Genomic DNA, 18,585 nt, shown 5'->3' with positions numbered 1-18,585 from the left:
TGTGTACTTAAGTGTTTGTGTAATGTAATGGAATTATGGCAATAAACCCTATAATACGAACTGAAATTTTTATACATTTAAAGACATATCCGTGTTTGTGTATTGTAAAAATATAGACTGCAGCTAAATTCAAATGTCTAGGCTTACACTCCAAAATTAAGAATAATAAATTAATAACTTGTTTCTTTTCCCTTTGTGTTTGTAACTGCATCTTTTTATGGGATACGTCCGCCGTTGTTCGTGTGTTTTCTGTTTTTATGTCTTTGTGTTTTCTTGCAATAAAGTTATTCCAAACAAATATCGATGTGGTTAAAAATACAGGAAATAATATGATTCTCTTCATTCTGAGAAGGTTTGACCCAAACCAATTCTAAAATAGCCATCATAAATGCTTGTAAAAATATACATTTGGGATAACAAACGTTTCCATTTCATCAAAAATAATAAAAGGCGCAGAATCCACAATGTTGTCAGAACATTACATTTAATTCATGATGTTGAATTTTTAAATGTGCGCTCGAATTCTCTGTCTGAAGGAATTTTAAATATGAAGTGAATGCGAGTAATTAACTTTTATGTTACTCATATATAATATATTTATATATATAGAAAATCATAAAGAGTCTTTGTAATGGATTTATGTAGTATTTCAACCGCAGAATTCTATAACAGTGATTGATTTACATATGTATGAATAATACTAACCAAGCACGTACTTTATTATTATGATCTAATTTATATTACATTAACCTAATTTATTTTTGTGTTACATTATTATAGAGACAGATGTTGCCCGCCCGTGGATCCGCTTTCTATAAAAAATATTTTAAATGCTTTTCATACTTTGCATCTCTTACTAAAATCCTTAACAGATTATGTTATATCTACAATAAAAGAATATAAACAATAAATAAATACTCGTATACCTGTAATTACATTCATACACGAACGAAAATACATATTTATTTAAAAGCCTCCTTTCAAAGGATTGGTCTTCAATTCAAATCCCTAACCGATTTTTTCCTGGTCACTGAGTAGGGCATTAAACAAACAAATAAAATAAAGGTATTGGGAGAGAAGTGGCAGGTTCTTCTAAAATTTCCCGCGGGTAACAAGGAGTTCAGCCGCACTTGTAGAACGGGACACAGGCGAGCGGTCGATGCGGAGCGCGGGCGGGGTGCGGCAGTGTATCGGTGGCAGCTGACGCGACGCCCGTTTTCGCCTCGTCTTTGCTCTAGAACCAACACGCGGTATGTAGCAAAAAACATCGACGCTACAGGTGCCCGTGCTGATCGCCCGGCGCATGATAAATGACACCGTGTTACCCAACGGGTTGAGTGCCAGGAAATAGGCCGTAGTCGCGAATAAACAAACAATTTTTCGCGCGCTCCACGCCTGTTGCGTAAGATTTTTTTTTATTATTCCATTACTATATTTTACATCTATACACTGTTACCTATACGAGATATGAAAGTTCTCGCTTCCAATCTTGGGAAGCGGCGACGGCTATAAACGGATATGTGAACTTCAATTATACGTTTTATGAGAAAGTTATGTGAAAACTTTGGATTTGATGTTGATAAGGATCAAAATCGAATGTCAGTGTAATGCGCATGATCTGCGCAAGAGGAACTCTATGTGACTGTATTTTAGGTATATTCTTTAAATTTCAGCTAACGCCTGTACAAGTAATAGGGTTATAGCGATATTTCCTCTGACCTAGATTCATTTTGCGAAGCGCCTTACAAGGAAGTCGTCCATCAGAGGTACGGAAACTAAAGCGCATAGCGCAGGTTTCATAGACTACGTACCTTGTACATCTATAGCTAGTATCTTGACTTAAGAGGTAAAAAATATTAAATTGTTTTCATTCGAACAATACCTAAATTGTTTTCATTTGAACAATACTTCTCATCTGAATGTTGTTCCGGTTACTTCTGCTGCCATAGAGCGTTCGAGCCCAGGGTCCACTTACCTATAAACTTTTACTCATCTACTTCGCTCGGTCGTCGGCATTCCTAGATGTCAGACCATTGGCACGCATATCATCCTTACAAAGCCAGTATTTCTTAGGTTTGCCACTAAATTGTTTTCACTTGAATATATAATAAACTTATGCATTAGCTGGCTTTCCCTAACTTTGGCGACTCGTATTGTCGGGTTGTTTTAACTTCATCCTAAATAAATACTTCAGAGCCGCAAGGGTTACTTCACATCTGATTTGGTATTCGTGGATAAATATTAGCTTAAACTACTATTGTTGTAAGTTCTGTTGTATAGGTTTTGGTGTAGTAATGGTTTTTTGGTGATGCCAAAAGGCGATACTGAGATTTGAATGTTTATTGTTAAATGAGAATTAATGTTCAATGCAGTTTTAAAAACAATTTTCGTAGATGATAAAACATTTTGTTTTTTTAATGCAATTTAATAATTACGTATTTATTTTCAAACATAATGACGCCATCCACAAGAAATGTATTACATTGGTAAACCCACACACAATATTACATTGGTAACTACGTACAAATTTTATTTATCTTTTAATATTTAAAATTATTATATTTAGATAAAAAAAATAAAATAAAAAATATTTAATTTGAATTACTATAGAGCTTATAACTAAGGATGGCTACGACAAGCGAAGTGGACAAAAAAAAAATACGAAATCGTATCCTGGGCTCATACAGGCTAAGATAAGGAACGCTCATATTAGAGAAATAAACACCTGACTGGACTCTTCCCACTACTATAGCAACGACTTTCAAGGTCGTCCTTAATACACCTACGTATTTAAGTAATGCGGGTGGGATCTGCCAAATTCATGAATGCTGTTTGGCCACTTCACTATAAGCTGTGGGTGGGTAGGTTGTTTGCATATTCTCGGTCGATGTTTCTTTGTCGCACATATGGAAATTAAATTTTAATCTTTTAATGCGTGGGATACAAGACAAATATTCGTGAATGCAAAACCGCGACTATTCTACTTAATAGTTATTATTACCATGAATGTATTACCAATCGCAGACAGATGCAGACGCGAATGAATAAACATTCTCACACGTAATTTGTGTGAGAGCTTGTACTTAAAGCAATGAAAAGCCAGCGTTGTATGCCGAATCCGCAAAAGTTCGGCAAACTGTTTCGTGATAATTTATAGACGGCATAAGATTGTACAATCTAATTTGCTACGACGACTACGATGTGCTACGTGCTACGATGTGCGCTACGGCGTGCTACATTTGGCTACGGTGCTACGCAAAAATGCTACAATATGTAATAATAAAGTTTGGATTTGTCTATTGCTCAATCACTTACTGCTGGAAAGAATACGATAAAATTGTGTATATGGGAAGTATACAATCAATCACAAGTAATACATAGGGTACATTTATTCCGAAATTCCTATGAGAGCGGAGTCTTATTATTATAATTTATAAAAATAAAAGTTATAGTTTTTTGTGTTTATTACAACAACTATATTTTGTAAAAGGCCTACATCCTAGTAAATTGTATAACATGTAGGTACGATTTTAACCTTTTCATAATTCATTTCATAAAGGAGACGGCTGATGTACATTATTATTATTTCTAAACGTCACGGTAATTAAAAGAAAAATCTATATTTTGGAGTGTGGGTTTGAATTGTTTTGTTATGCGTTTATATTCAATGAAAAAATAGGAAAGGAATTTCAAAATAACAAGGACAATAACAAAAGAAACGATTCTATTCATTCTTTAATTGCACATTTTTCCTCAATAAGAAGCCCATTTTGTTTGTTTGGCAATTCTATGGTATCAGTACAGTCATCAACAAAATTATCCTTTCGGACGTTGATATTCTGCGACTTTGACACTTTACAACAAAATAATAATAGTGTTCCGAATGTAAATTAATTTTATGGAAATAAAGCTTAGTTTTTAGAACGGTAAAAATAAAATCGTGCTGTAAAATTGGACATACCTAATGATAAATGAGTAAATCTAAATAAACATCTATGAAGTGAAAAATGAGGATAGTTATTTCCATTTCAAAACTAATATATTACCATATTCGGCATTAATAATGAAAATATTGCTTTATAAAATAACTAAATTGCAATGTACAAAGATTTTAATTTTAAAATCCGATGCTATCAAATATAATTTCATAAATTTGATTGAATAAGTAATCTACGTTACTTAATTTAAAAAGTCCACTAATATTTTCTGTTCACTAGAAAACGGGCTGGCTTCCTTCAACAGTAATATAGCGAGTGGAGAAAATGGAACATCTGTTATATTTTATCACTTTAATAATTTAGGTTGTATATCTTATTTCATTCTAGCTAAAATAGTGACTAGGATCGCTTTTTACAACTATTTTTCAGTCAGACCGATAAAACAATTCACAGTACTTTACTGAATATTCAGCAAATATTAGGGACGGCACGGACGACGAAACACAAACACCAATCCAACCATTTTGGTGCGATTTCAAACAGTATCATGTGTAGACTCCAAGTGGGTCATTGATATAGTATATATACATAAAGTATTACCATCTTACCAAATTTCACCTGATTTGACCCAATAGATTCGGAACAAATTGGCTGTGACAGACGGACGGTGATCCTAGTTTTTTCGGTTTTATAGGCTTTCGTTTTTTTTATTTTTTGTACGGAACCCTAAAAAATAAACTTTAATTAGCGACAAATATTCTGTTCTTTTTTATTTTGCGCCTCATTACCGTCGTCAGATGTCGCTGTTAAAGAATCGGCAAAATAACCGGGTGTCTGAGCACAACCATTTAATTCTCATCATCTCGACACGCCGAGGTCGCGTTCGTTTACAAGTTTAACACATGCGTAATCAAACTATACTTCAACTTTAGTCTATTTTCTATTTGCTGCCAACTTCAGGGCTTCGCTTTCTTTATATTTCCTTCATAAAAAGTTTATTGTGTACATATGTTCGATATAATCTACACGTGAAACATTTTATTGAAAACCGCCCAGTAGATTTTGCGTCATTAAAATAACGTATTGTTAATTAATTCTATATATTTTTTTATATATATTGGCTATTAAACACCATACAAATTAATATAAAAAAAAACAACGATTTTCACCTTTTAACTATTGATCGGACTATTCATGTGTAAAAATTGTTTTTTTTTATATAGCTATAATATGTTATAGGTACGTTTCTACATACCTGTTCTAATCACTCAAACCTGCTCTGAAAATTTGCCAGATGTTTAAAAAGATCAATTGCGAATTTTTGGTTTTGGGGTTGTCTTGTCAAAATCGAAATCAAATCATTTATTCGGAAATTAGGCCTTCACAGGCACTTTTTCACGTCATATTCTAAATTAAATATAATATATTCTAAACAAAAAAAAAATAAAAGATCGAGCTGACCAGTTCCCCCCGGCAGCACCCGTTCACGAGTTGACGCGTGAGTCAGCCATCGCGAAGCTCAACCACAATAGAGGGAACCTCCCGACCCGATCCACGATGCCGCCACCGGTTTGACCATTTGTATCGTCGCACAGTATGCATTCATTCTTAAAGTCATGCTCATTTCAAACTATTACACGAATTACCTAGAGCCTTATTTCGTAGGAAGCACCCATACAATTGTTGAGTTCTCTCTAACACCTACTTATTTTACTTATTGGAAAAGCCGCCCACACATTTTAACAATAGCTCTGAAGGCACTTTGTTCCGCCTACATTAAAAGATCGATACAAATCATATAGGTACTTACATGTCGAGGAATTGAATAAATCACACTAATATTCAATGTGAAAGTATGTCTATCTGTCTCGTTTTCATGGCTTAACCACTGGTATTTTGCTGATGAAATTCCGAATTAGAAAGATGTAGTTAATGACCCGAGGACAAACATAAGCTACCGGGGGGAGCTGCGGGCGACAGCTAGTATTCAATAATTAAGCGCTAGACATTTTTTTTTTGCTTTTATATATATATGATCTAAACGAGTAATACAAAATATTTATTGAACATGTTCATTTCATTTTAATTGACATAAATACAATAATATCCAAACATGATTATGGAGAACGAGACAACATTCTAATTAATAATTCTTTTGTTAATTTTAAGCGTGAGTTGCACAAGTCTACTCAGATTTTAACTTGAAGCCGCGCAGAAAATCGCAAATTATGCTATGTTGTCCAAACGACGGTGGCGTGCGGTCAACGACAAAGTGACTGGTGCAAGCTCACCTTAACAAAAGTAATCATAAAGTACCTTCCATTCCAGACTTGCAATTAATAACAACGATTGCAACAGTAATGACCATAGAAAATAAAGAAAGAGTAGTACTTAATAACAGCGCAACATATAAGCAATACACGCGGTGTTTCCCCGCAATTGCTTCAAAATTGAACACAATTTTCTCAAGCTTGAGATTCAATAAACCACTGCGTTTTCTAAGAAACACACGGGAACCATTTCAATTTCCGTGATTTAAGGTGTCAGCTGCGCACTAATGAATCAAGGGAGACGACATCCTTTTACGTATTTTGGTTTCAGCAATTACCTACTACATTTCCGACTTAATTATCTCCAAATAAGATTACGTAACGCCATTTCATTTGGGAAAAACTCCGGTTTCGCCACAGTTAATCCATTTCAGGTAGTTTCAGCAATAGTTCTTCCTCTTATTGTTTTCATTGTAAATATCATATTTCCGTTTCGTAAAAGAAGAAAAAATTTGAATACGTTAATATTACTCATTTAAAACATCGCGCGTGTTATGATCGCTATAACGCTAATTAAAATGTCAAAGTACATTCATACAATCATATGTAGAGAGAATAGGATTTTTTTTAAACCATATTGATATTAAGGTACTAAATGTCACATATGGAAAATAAATATGAAAAGAAAACGAAATGGTAAAATACGATTGGATGGCAAAATATTACATGTTATTTCGGTGATAACTAATTGAACTTTTCACAAAATAACAACACAAGCATCCAGCTTATATGTTACATTTATTTTCTCTGACGTCGCGACGTCGTTCGAAGTCGACAACATAAATATTTGCTTGATTGCAGAAAACATAATAAATGTTACTCTGCGTTCCTCCAAGTTATATCATCCAATACCATGTTTAACTAATATCGAATAGGGTAGATGACAAGATCAAAAAATTTGAAAAAAATGTTCTGCTCTCTATGAAAAACATGTCCGCTTTTTATGGTCCAGAGAAAATAGATAATTCATGAATTATATCTATTTTATCTAGACCATTGTGATAATTCATTGGCTGCAATAATGGCGCTGGATCATTATACGAAGATTTAAAGTTGATTGGAAAGTCCATTTAAAAACATAATAAAATTATACCATCGCAAAAACTATAATTTTGAAACAGGTTAACAATCGTCTTTTTGCTTCCTCAATAGGGGCTCTGAATGGGGGTGTTTCATTCACACCTCATTGACGACTGGTAACGATTCACCCGCTTCGTTTAAAACCGTATTTATATCTCAACTCTACCGGGATGTTGAAGCTTTTTCTAATACTGTTTAATATTTAGTACATTCTTAAGTATTCAAAATATCTAAATCTATAAAATATAGTATCGTTGAGTTAGTCCATAACATCAACTCGAACTTAGTTTGGGGGCTACCTGTGTGATTTGTCCATATCTTATTTATTTAATTCTAATTGATTAAAACACTACTAGTTTTCTCGGTTTACCTCTCACATGGAGTACAGGTATCTTTTCTTTTCATACAATAGATACAGGCTTTACTTAGATACAGGCAGGCTCAAAATATATATTGCTTGGCCAAAATTTTTGTTTCGAATTGAGTACGATACGTACATTTGCAGTTCAAAATATTGTTCCAAAAGCTGACGAACAAAAATAAAATATACTATATTCTTCTTGGCTTAGCAGTTTTAAAATTAAGTAAAGTGAATGAGTGCTCTTCACATTTTTATTTAAAAATGGGCGGCCGTGTGTGTAAAGAAAATCTGTGACATGGTGACACAATAGAAAATATTTCATACTTACCGAGAGATAGTCGACACAATGGACGGTGGTACACGCGTGGCATCTAAACAATATAAAAGCAGTACTTTTTCATTAAACTTGTAGTGAAATGTACACGACACTCTCTGGCATTGTTGATTAAACTTTTACCCGTAGATCTTCTAGAAATCTACTTAATAGAAAACTGTTTTATTCAAAACTTTGTATAATAACGATTTTTACTGCTTTTAATTAAGCAATACTTCCTTAGTAATATTTCAAATGCGAAAGTCTTTATGCCTATCATGCTTTTGCGCCTAACCCGTTGGACCGATACTGATGAAATTTGGAATAGCTATAGTTAATGAAGCGAGGTACAAACAGAGGCTAGGGCGAGGTGCAGGAAACAGTAATAAATTGCAACTCTGGGCTCTTGTGGGATGGGACTCAATTTATGAAAATGCAGAACAGATGAAATGGCTGGCCATTTTGGTATTGTGTTCAACGACATGAGGCTAGTGCATTGTCCAGCTTGAGTTTGAGTGCTATTGTTTTCAGAACCATGTCATTTACAATCTTGTTTAGTTTCAACCTGTTTCAACATGTTTCAACCATATTTCTACATACATGTCGTGCGTTTTCCTACTCTTATTGTTTAGTGTTGAATTAAATATGTATTCTTTTCTTACTCTTTATATTTTTTGAAAAAACCTTATTTACTTTTTAGCTAGTAATAACAAAATGATGTATTAGTATTATGTTTCTATGGCTCCACCCTAAAATAGAAGCACTCCATATCTTCCCGTAGGTGTCTGGTGTATCCATAGCGACTAAGGGACACAAAACCTTAGCAGCTGATAGACAACAATATCATCCCCATGGAGGGTTGACGTCAGGCAGGCGGCCGGTTGCAAAATTATATACGAATCTTCAAAAGTTCAAGGTTTTTTATTATAATGCATCTGTGAACATCAAAGATAAGAGAGAGAGTAGGGATTGCATATTTATGGATATTTTAATATGTTTGTATAAGAAATTGCTAGAAATGTATGTTACTTTTTTTCTATTTTTGCATTCAGTAAACTATTTACGAGATAAATTATCGCAAAAGTAATGTAAAATTAACCTATGCTTTAAAAAATCATAATTATAAGACATGTATTGCTGTAGGAATTTGTGTTCAATACCATCTGTATTATATTTATTTAATAAAACTTATTAAAAAACACTTTACTGTCTCTTCTAATGACTTTTTGTCCATAACATATTCATTCGTAGTAGTCGTCACCGTGGCGTTGTGTACAATGACAGTACTTTGCCTCGTCTGCCATTTACATTTTCCTTTGACCTTCCTGTAATTCTGCGAAGCCACATAACGGTAAAAACATAAAAAAGCGACTGTCACAACAAATGAAAGGAAACCATATTTTTCTATTAGGGTGTCAAAGGCCAACATTACCGTCTTAATCTGAGTCGCTATATCATGGGCACTGTCACGTACGATCATAAAAACATCCTGTCTTTATTTTTGGGTTATTTGTTATGGTTTTTCACTGTCGGAAGGACTACAAGTGACAAAGATTGAAAATATAGGAAAGGTCCAAACACTCATTAGATAAACGTTTGGCTAGTAAAAATATTGTTTCTTTGTACTAACTTAATAATTCGATCCTCATAATTAATTAATATGGTTCTGGATTTCAGTTTCTGTTCATGTATGTTTGTCACATTAAATAAGCGGTGGGACCGTCCGCCTGTGATCAAAATGCCCCAGTTTCATATTCTACTCGAGCCACATGAGTTTGTGTATCAATTATATAGACCACCAATTATTTTAGAGTGTGTTATATATAAATGACTACCCACCGATATCTAGTGGCAAGTAGTCGTAAACTATAATGAACTGAAATTGACCACCACTTACTTCCGGTAAAGAAAATCATCGTGAGAGAAATCTGCACTGCACACTGGTTGACAATTTAAATTCACTATTGTGCTAATAGTATGTTAGTAGGTAGTTGTAAAAGTCATGACAAATGCCTTAGTTGACTTAAATAAAACATTACTATAACACACTCTATACTGAAAGACGTAGAATAAATTTAACTAAACAAGACTCCTTTCAGCGCATACCACCGAAAAAAATAACTTAATATTTTTCTACAACCAGTATAGTTTGGTACAGACACTTGAGCGTATTTTTTCCTTCTGAAGTTTTAGGCAAATTTAATAAGTAGGGACGGAGAAAAAAATGTAAATTGACGAAGTTTGTCCACAAAAGGGCCGACTAACGAGCGACAGCGACCACCATGGAGCGACGATCAATAGTTCCGCCCATCTAGGATAATTTAGCCTAATATTTGCTGACGTGAAGGGCTTCTTGACTCCAAACACTCCCTCAGTCTCCAGAAAAAACCCTCACAAACTTTATTTTACTCGTTTCCATCCGATACGAATTTTCAAGCAAACAGCTACCAATGACCACGTCGATAAGGTAAAATGTACTTTATACATACAAATACGATCATTAATATTATTTATTACTTCTCAGTATTAAACATAGGTACTCACAGAAAATGTTAGTACGATAGCCAAATTTAACGAAGGCCAAAGGTTATAAGTAATTTATTTCGTTTTAAGCTTTGAAAAGTCGCTCTATTTTAATTTATAATTCTTCTTTTGATCTCGCCTTTTATTGCTTTTTTAACAATACTAGCTCGCTCGATTGGACTTGCACTCGCAATCGTTTATTCTAAACTTTGCCTTCAGCCCATTGCTATAGCGCTTTTCTACTTTTAGTACGTTTTATAAAGAGTAAAACCTACTATCAAATGAATAATTAACTTCGAAACAAGCAGCTCCTTTGTACTTGCTTTCTAAATTACTGTGTTTCTTTCTTATGTATATCTGGCACACAATGTAGCGATGTTTAGAAACTTGTGATGTCTATGAGGTCAACAAGCATTCTTGGAAATTCATTAGAATCTTCACAAATTCAAATCAATTAAAAAAAGTTACACACTATTCAAGTTTGTATAATTTTTAAATATACTTTTTGAAGAAACATTAACGTCTTTTTTATTTTTGGCGATGGAGTGATAATTTATAGGGCGCAAAACATTTATGTCTATTTGGCCGAGAATATCCGGCTCTCTATCTCCTCCAATGCCTAAATGTAATAAAACCCTTGTCTATATGTATGTAAACATAGGTCCAGACGAGTATAAAAAGGCAATGTCTAGGTATAACATCTCAGACTGGCTGCGCCTATTTAGGTCTAGACCGAATGGTAAAGGCTAAACCTAGGTTTAGCCGCCCACTTCGAGGTTTAGCCGTACTAACATGTATAAAACAGCTAGTAAGTATGGGTAAAGTCATAACTTTTTTGTAGTAAATTGCATTTACAGTTTGCTTCCGCCTTGAAACAGATTACCTGTTGTACAACGATAAACGAGATGCAATTTATTTCCTTCTTGCAATAAAGGCAAAAGCTAGAAAATAATTACGCGGTAGACTTAAGTATTTGCTTAACTCAAGTTAATTAGTTAGTGGAGCAGCTGTGACGGAGAGCTTAAAGTATCTATAGCTCTATAGATTTTTATAGTACTTTGAATACTTTAACTTGAATACAACATTGTCACGTTTTCTTTGACTATGTTTTTATTATTTTTAGGGTTCTTTATCTGGTTTACAAATTTATGTTGTCTAAATCAGATCTAATCTGAGACCTTTAGATCATAATCGAATGTCTACTTTGTAACCGGTACAAATGCGCTGCTCAAACAATTGTTTATCTATTGTGGATCATTACCGCGTATCAGAATAATGCCATGTATCTGCATCTCACTATCGCATACACTTTTTCCCTCAGCCCTCGATTACTATCATAACATGTTCATCTACTATATTATATTACTAAATATTAGCAACGTTTTGTATGTATAAAAGAAAAATAATATCATGAATAAGCCTATATTGTGCCTCAAATGTGGTACTTGTAATTTTGAGAAATATCATATAATTTAAAATGGGTCAAAAAGTAATTTTTTATATTCCCTAATAAGGAAACTAACCAATAAATTTTGCGGAACAAATGTGGTTGAACTAAATATCACAGTGACATGTACATTTACATTTACACGCCAAAAAGATTTACTGACTTTAGCAAATTCATGTCTCGTAAAAGCCTTTCCGGATTCTCTCGTCACGATCTTGTAAAGAGCGATGCTATTCTTCCAACAACCTATTTTAACTATGAATGTGACCTAGCGCATAGTATCATATTAATAATAAATTTTTAGATACTGCTCCACGTCAAAATTTTAAATCAAGATTTTATTTCAATTACTTTCGGATGAAAAGGCATATCCACAAATATCAATATTTTTAGAACATAATAGGGTGCATAAAATAAAAATATGTATAATTGCATACACATATGAAACCGCCGTAATCAAATATCATATTTATATATAGTAAGTTTTAGTATATTTTTAGTTCCGATTAAACTATAATCGAAACGCTTTTAGACTTCAAGATTTGTGACGTCAGTTCGACCCCATTATCATGTAAGCCCCATATTTTTTTTTGTATTTGACATATGAAAAAATATATGATTTGACTTGATGGCAACCAAAAAACTGAACTTACAATAGTTATAATTATTACTTACAATAATTGTAATACTGACATTACAAAAGACGGAAAATTAGTCAAAAAACAGAAAATAATATTTTGTACTTGTCATAATTTTTAATTATCCCTATTGTAGTATTCACATTAGCAAATTTTGTAGGTTATAATTTTCGATCAGTTAATAAAAACGTAAAGTACTTTATTATTAACGTACGACGTTTTTACGGTTTTCACTAAGATATATTATTCATACATTGCCAACCTGTTCCCATATTAGTTCCCAACTTACTACCAGTTGTTAAGTGATGGGATAGGTTTATCTGATCCCGACTTTACATAGCATCGAGCGGGCGACAATTATGAGTTTAATGTTTTCTGTTATTTTAAAACAGTAAAGGTTATCTACTACAAAGATGCCTGTATTTTCATCATAACCAGACAATACTAGACTTCGCTATACCTATTGGAAATGTACTATACCTTTGTAGAAACTTGAGACTATCATTATTGTACCTACTTATGTACTTAGAAATTGATCGAAAATATGTGCTTTGCTCTGTACAAAAAAACAAACCTAATAACATATCTTGGTACTGGCCGATTACTAAAATAGAATGTAAAAAATTGAACATACATGAAATTATTTAGAGCCGAAAATGAAAAGGTCATTTGACCTTTCTTTACCTATTTATATTTTGTCCGCGAGCCTTGTTTATGAACAAGTGAATACAGTGCATTATGGTTTCTTATTTAAAATTTTTTCAGTTCTCTTTTTCATCACCCCTAATTTCCATATCGACACTTCAACCAAATATTCAACCACAAACAGTTCAATTAACAGCATTGTAAATCTGATATCAAAAAGGCAAGGTAATACTCATTGTCAAAAATCTCTTGTAACAAATTGATACCTTCCGGGGCGTAATCACCGAAACAATATTTCAGGAGAGCCAAAAAACATTTTTCGTCTAATGTTTATAGTCACATTGAATTAAGATATATCGGTGTTTTATTCAATAAAATGTAGGGACGTCGGGACATAAGCAAACCCTTTATTATCGTGTAGGGACGAGGATTGATGTAGGCCGATACGACCCGGCCGTCCTTCGTATTGCAACGCACGCATTTGATGGATATCTTACGAAACTCATGATCATGAGATATATTTATATTAACCATTATATTTTTACGAAATACGATTTCGTTCATTTAAATGTTATCAAGAGGGAAGATCGCGGCAATTTGTGGCATATAGTTCTGCCATCTCAAGATCCTGGGTTCGATTCCCGGTGCGAAAAAATATATCTGTTTTCACAGATTTACGGTTTTAGGTGTTTTGTGTTCGTTGCTGTTTGGGTTTATAGGACTGCGATGCAAGCTTAGTATGGTGAGCCGTTGAAAACTTTCCATTATTTAATTAAAGAAAGAATCGAATTAAGTTGTAACCATTAAGTATTAGTTATACCTACTTATTATTCTAATGACTCGCAATTAAGAGGACCATGTTTCATTCCTTTAAAATTGTATATTTGAGCTCGTCCATATTTACTATTAAAAGCCTTTTGAACAGGCGAAGCTATTAAAACAGAGAACATGAGTTGTAATATATTTTATGTTTCTTTTCAGAATCATCATCAGACATGTGACAAAAAGTGAACAGAGGAAATAGAGAAAATATGTCTAAATTAAAGAATATATTGTGATATAAAGTGCTAAATCCAAGTGTGTACATGATATTATGGCATAGAAAAATATTTTTGGAGATGCAGAAAACAAGAATCCCGTCATGGGGCTTCTACATTCCCTTTCTACTGTACGTTCTAAAACAAGGTGAGTTTTATTTAATACACGTCTTGCACGAAACGTTGCGGTTTTAATATAGAAAACTATATAGACGACGGCCGAGTGTAACCAAATGAGATAGAAGATTTCCATACAACTTCCTAGCCCAATCCGGCTAATTTCATACAAAGTTGTAGATTCGACCGGGTACGTGATGAGGGACATAAGATAACAGCGTTCTGTATCGTTTCCTTCTCATGTATTTCTAATAAGCATTCCTTTCTATTTCTTATATGAGCTAAATAAGACTTGAGGGATCGACAGCATTTTACGTCACATTCGGCTTGTTCGAGTATGAGAAAACTAATATTTTGATTAGTTGCTTCTGCCTTCTTTATATTGTACCCAATAATAGTATATAAGCTGTCACTCAATTTCAGTTTCTACTTTACAAATATGCACACTATTTTTGCACTAACGTGGGTTTTTGCAACTAAAGTGGGTTGCATCAATTAACTTTAACCTGCGCAGAAAAACGCTAAGTACGCCATTTGATCTAAACAAGGTGGCGCGCAGATTAAAGTCAACGGCAAATTTGACTGGTGAAACTCATCCTTAGTTACTTAACTCAGTTTGCCATTTACTACCGATATCGTTAGGGCGGCCCACGGCAGCCATACATAGTAAACCAAGTTATAGGTATCACATATAAAATATGCATTAGTTTGTTCGAATTCATTGGATCTATTTATTTATTTACCAGTATCCTCGCGCATATTACGTAAAAATGACCAGCATTTAGATTGGTTCTACTTTCAATCTGTCCTATCAATTATATAAAATGTATAATCATTTTAATGACCATTCAATAATTTATGTATACGTTACGTACGTTACGTATTGACGTCATTTCAATGTTAAGTTTGAATAATTAACCTTTAATTTTAGATGCTGTCCGTATTCATGTTTACTATAAATATGACATATAATTAATTACATGGAATTAGCACCTTGATTATAGATATGCAAATATTTTTTTTATCATAAAATAGGCGGCCCGCCCTGGCTTCGTTCTGATAACACCATAATAAATTATAGCTACCAGGAATCACACTATCTATACCTATAATCTTTCTATCAAAAAAGAAAGAGGTGATTATCGTACAAAAATCCATCCGCAAGATTTTTATCACATAGATAGACGTGACAGACAGGAGATTTCTTTTTGTAATATGTAGGTAAGGTTAAGGCGCAGTGGTTAACACGCTCAGGCTGTGATAGTGGCGGTTAAGACACTCTCATAAAGGTCGGTCATTGGATGGGTGACCAAAATTACCGAGCAGAAGATATGGTTTAATGGCTGTTGAAGTTGAAGGATATCAAAAGTAAGCCACGCAGCTCTCATTTACTATTCAACAATACGCAATAGTAATTTATTATTTCATTGTTTATTTGGACACTCCCAAAACCACGTTAATTAATTATGGGCACATTTCGAATATGCAAAATCTGTTCATACCTTGCCTCCCAATAATGAAGGCTATTTAGTTTATCAATTTGTGGTTTCAATTAATATTTTAAAAGTGGTAAGGGTCAACATAAGTGGGAGGAATCTGTATCAAACTCATGATTGCCCGAGAGATAGATAGACAATGCTATCATGAAATAACATTCTGATGAAGGCAGTAAAATATTTTTTAGCAGTTTATACAAGGTAAGTACGTACGTCTTAGTTTTGTGACGTGTGGTTCCGCTCTAGAAAGCAACTAAGGGATGAAACTGATAGGCAAAAATAGCATTTCCAACGACGAAATTGACGTGAGGGAAGGGGCCGGGCGTGAAATCACAGTCAAATCTTAAAAATTGTGAAGGTTTATTTTTTCGTAAACAAGATGAGTGATGTTTTAAAAATCGATGTAATTTATAATGATCATTAGTCATTTATTTTTTAAGCTGGTCCCTGTAATCATTTAACTCGATTCTTTTCCGTTCCATCCCAAAATATATTTTTATTCCGGCGGTTATTTTTATTCTCAGCGGACACGCAATTTGCTATAACTGAAATATAAAATCCTAAAGGAATAACCATTTTTTTTTGGTAGAAGTAAACCGAATGATTCATTACTTTTTTCAATCAAACAATTGTTGGGAGATCACTACATGTATCTAACTGAAGATCTATTAACAAAAAGAAAAAACAATCCAGCAGTACTTAATGTAAAAGGTATATTTATAGTAGGTAACATGGATAGAATAACTGACTTGTGATTCTATATTCCTTTTGAATATGTTGAATATTAAAAGTTGTTAACCGGCTGAGATTGAACATGAAGTTCTTCAAAAAGGGCGTAAAAGAATATTGCAGCAGCTTATTTTGCGGTGACCACTTCCGATCAAGTGGACCGCATGCTTGTTTTTAATACTACTGAGAGGTATACATCCAATCCAGCAACTAACATACGAATGTAATTAGCAATGTAATTCAACATCCTAATTAAGATTACCAATCCTGCGGTATGCATCTGATTAGACCTACTGTAACATGAAGCTGTAAGCTACTGTACAACATAATAAAATATACATACATGTTGCATGCTAAGAAAACAAATATAATACCTATACGAAGCTTGCTTACTGCATTATTTATCAACTGTTAGTTACCACATAATAAGAATGCTAGAAATTAATGTCACGAGTGGGCTTTAAATAAAGAAGTGGGAAGGATATAAGTATGTTCTTCCCTTCTCATCTGAAGAGCATTATACAGACTAGGGTAGCTATTTGTTTATGCTCTTGAGTTCAGATACAGTTTCCCTGATTTGATTTAGTGATCTCTCGAGCCTCGACCGGACGTGTTGAGCACGTCATTGTCACGTGACATGTACCGGACGCGAACCGGATGCCGGACACACGCCCGGTTATTAAATGTGCCACGCAAAGCACAACTACTTAGACGTGAATGTATTTATCTTATTTTACATAATTACTCTATTAGATTTTGCATAAAATGTTTGCTACACTACTGTGCTTTAGCATAAGGAAAAATTAATTTAAATTTGGTAGGAAAGATACTACTTAATATAAACTTATAAGTAAGTAAGCAAATTCTTGCATCTTACCTAATTTAATTTGTAGTAAAAGCGTAGCGAGGTTTTCGTAGAGTTAATTTAACATTCAGATGTAATAAATCCTCTGAAAATATTGAAATTTCTCAGTTCAAAATTCACGACGGCAGCGAGCGGAAAATTGAGGTTTTTGAAAAGCAATAAATCTCAACGAGACGGAGAGGTGGCTGGCGTTTCTTTCAAAATAATGCTAGTATCACGGGTATTGACAGAGAAAACTATAGACCTCGTTATGACTTACGTTGCGCTCATACAAGAAAGAAAAATACGTATTAGAAATACACGAAAAGAAAATAATCGTGGCAGATAGTGTTATATTGTCTATACTGAATTTAAAAAACCTGAATTTATATGTATAGATGATATATTTTAGCCATTGACTTATATGAGCACTACATATAATAATTATGTACCTACTAACATACTGTAGCACGTACTTCTACTGCGTCATTTCGCGTTTTGTCAGTTTTATCTTTGTACTTATCAATTTATACAAAACTCGCCCGGACTTCGAACGGGTGCAATATTAGATAGCACATTCCAAAACTTTCTCCGATCTCTTATAGTAGAAGATTATGTTACTTGGGATGTTATATACATAATAAACCTTCCTCTTGAATCACTCTATCTATTAAAAAATCTTGCAACAAGATCCGTTGCGTAGTTTTAAAGATCTAAGCAAACATTGATAGGAATGCGACTTTGTTTTATACTAAGTAATGATAATAGTGATGATAGTGAGAGCGGATATATCTGAGCAGGCATTTAGGTTTTTAACATACAAAAAAACTTACATTTTTAATTATAACATTTTTTTAGATTAACCAACAAAATAATTAAACCAACCATTAATTATAAAATTTTGACCAAACCAATAATTAAAATTTTGAACAGATAATCCGTTCAAAATTTTAATTATTGGAACACGCGAGTTCCTGGTAGTCTTGCTATTTTTTTAAATTATCACTAGCTGGAACCTAACCAACAAATTTTATTTTTTTAATTTTCATCCCGCTCTTGATCAGAAAGTAATAACTACAGGTATATA

The 18,585-nt window shown here is 33.5% G+C and overlaps 1 protein-coding gene across 3 annotated transcripts in view; it reads left to right on the top strand.

Moving 5' to 3' along the window:
* Positions 1 to 1,149: 1,149 nt before the first annotated feature.
* The window catches only part of LOC128676735 (uncharacterized), a 28,183-nt gene continuing 10,747 nt past the window's right edge, over positions 1,150 to 18,585 (top strand). For 2 of the 3 annotated variants that reach the window (XM_053757033.1, XM_053757031.1), the window contains exons 1-2: positions 1,181 to 1,402; positions 14,257 to 14,460. In XM_053757033.1, coding sequence (XP_053613008.1) covers positions 14,361 to 14,460 — 100 coding nt within the window. In that variant the 5' untranslated portion in view covers positions 1,181 to 1,402; positions 14,257 to 14,360. Of the gene's footprint in view, positions 1,403 to 14,256; positions 14,461 to 18,585 lie in introns of all 3 variants that reach the window. The other variant, XM_053757032.1, reaches the window with a different exon arrangement.

Source organism: Plodia interpunctella, chromosome 16, assembly GCF_027563975.2.
Source record: "Plodia interpunctella isolate USDA-ARS_2022_Savannah chromosome 16, ilPloInte3.2, whole genome shotgun sequence".
Taxonomy (NCBI): Eukaryota; Metazoa; Arthropoda; class Insecta; order Lepidoptera; family Pyralidae; genus Plodia; species Plodia interpunctella.
The sequence above is the reverse complement of the archived record's forward strand: the minus strand, read 5'-3'. Positions and strand labels throughout refer to the sequence as shown.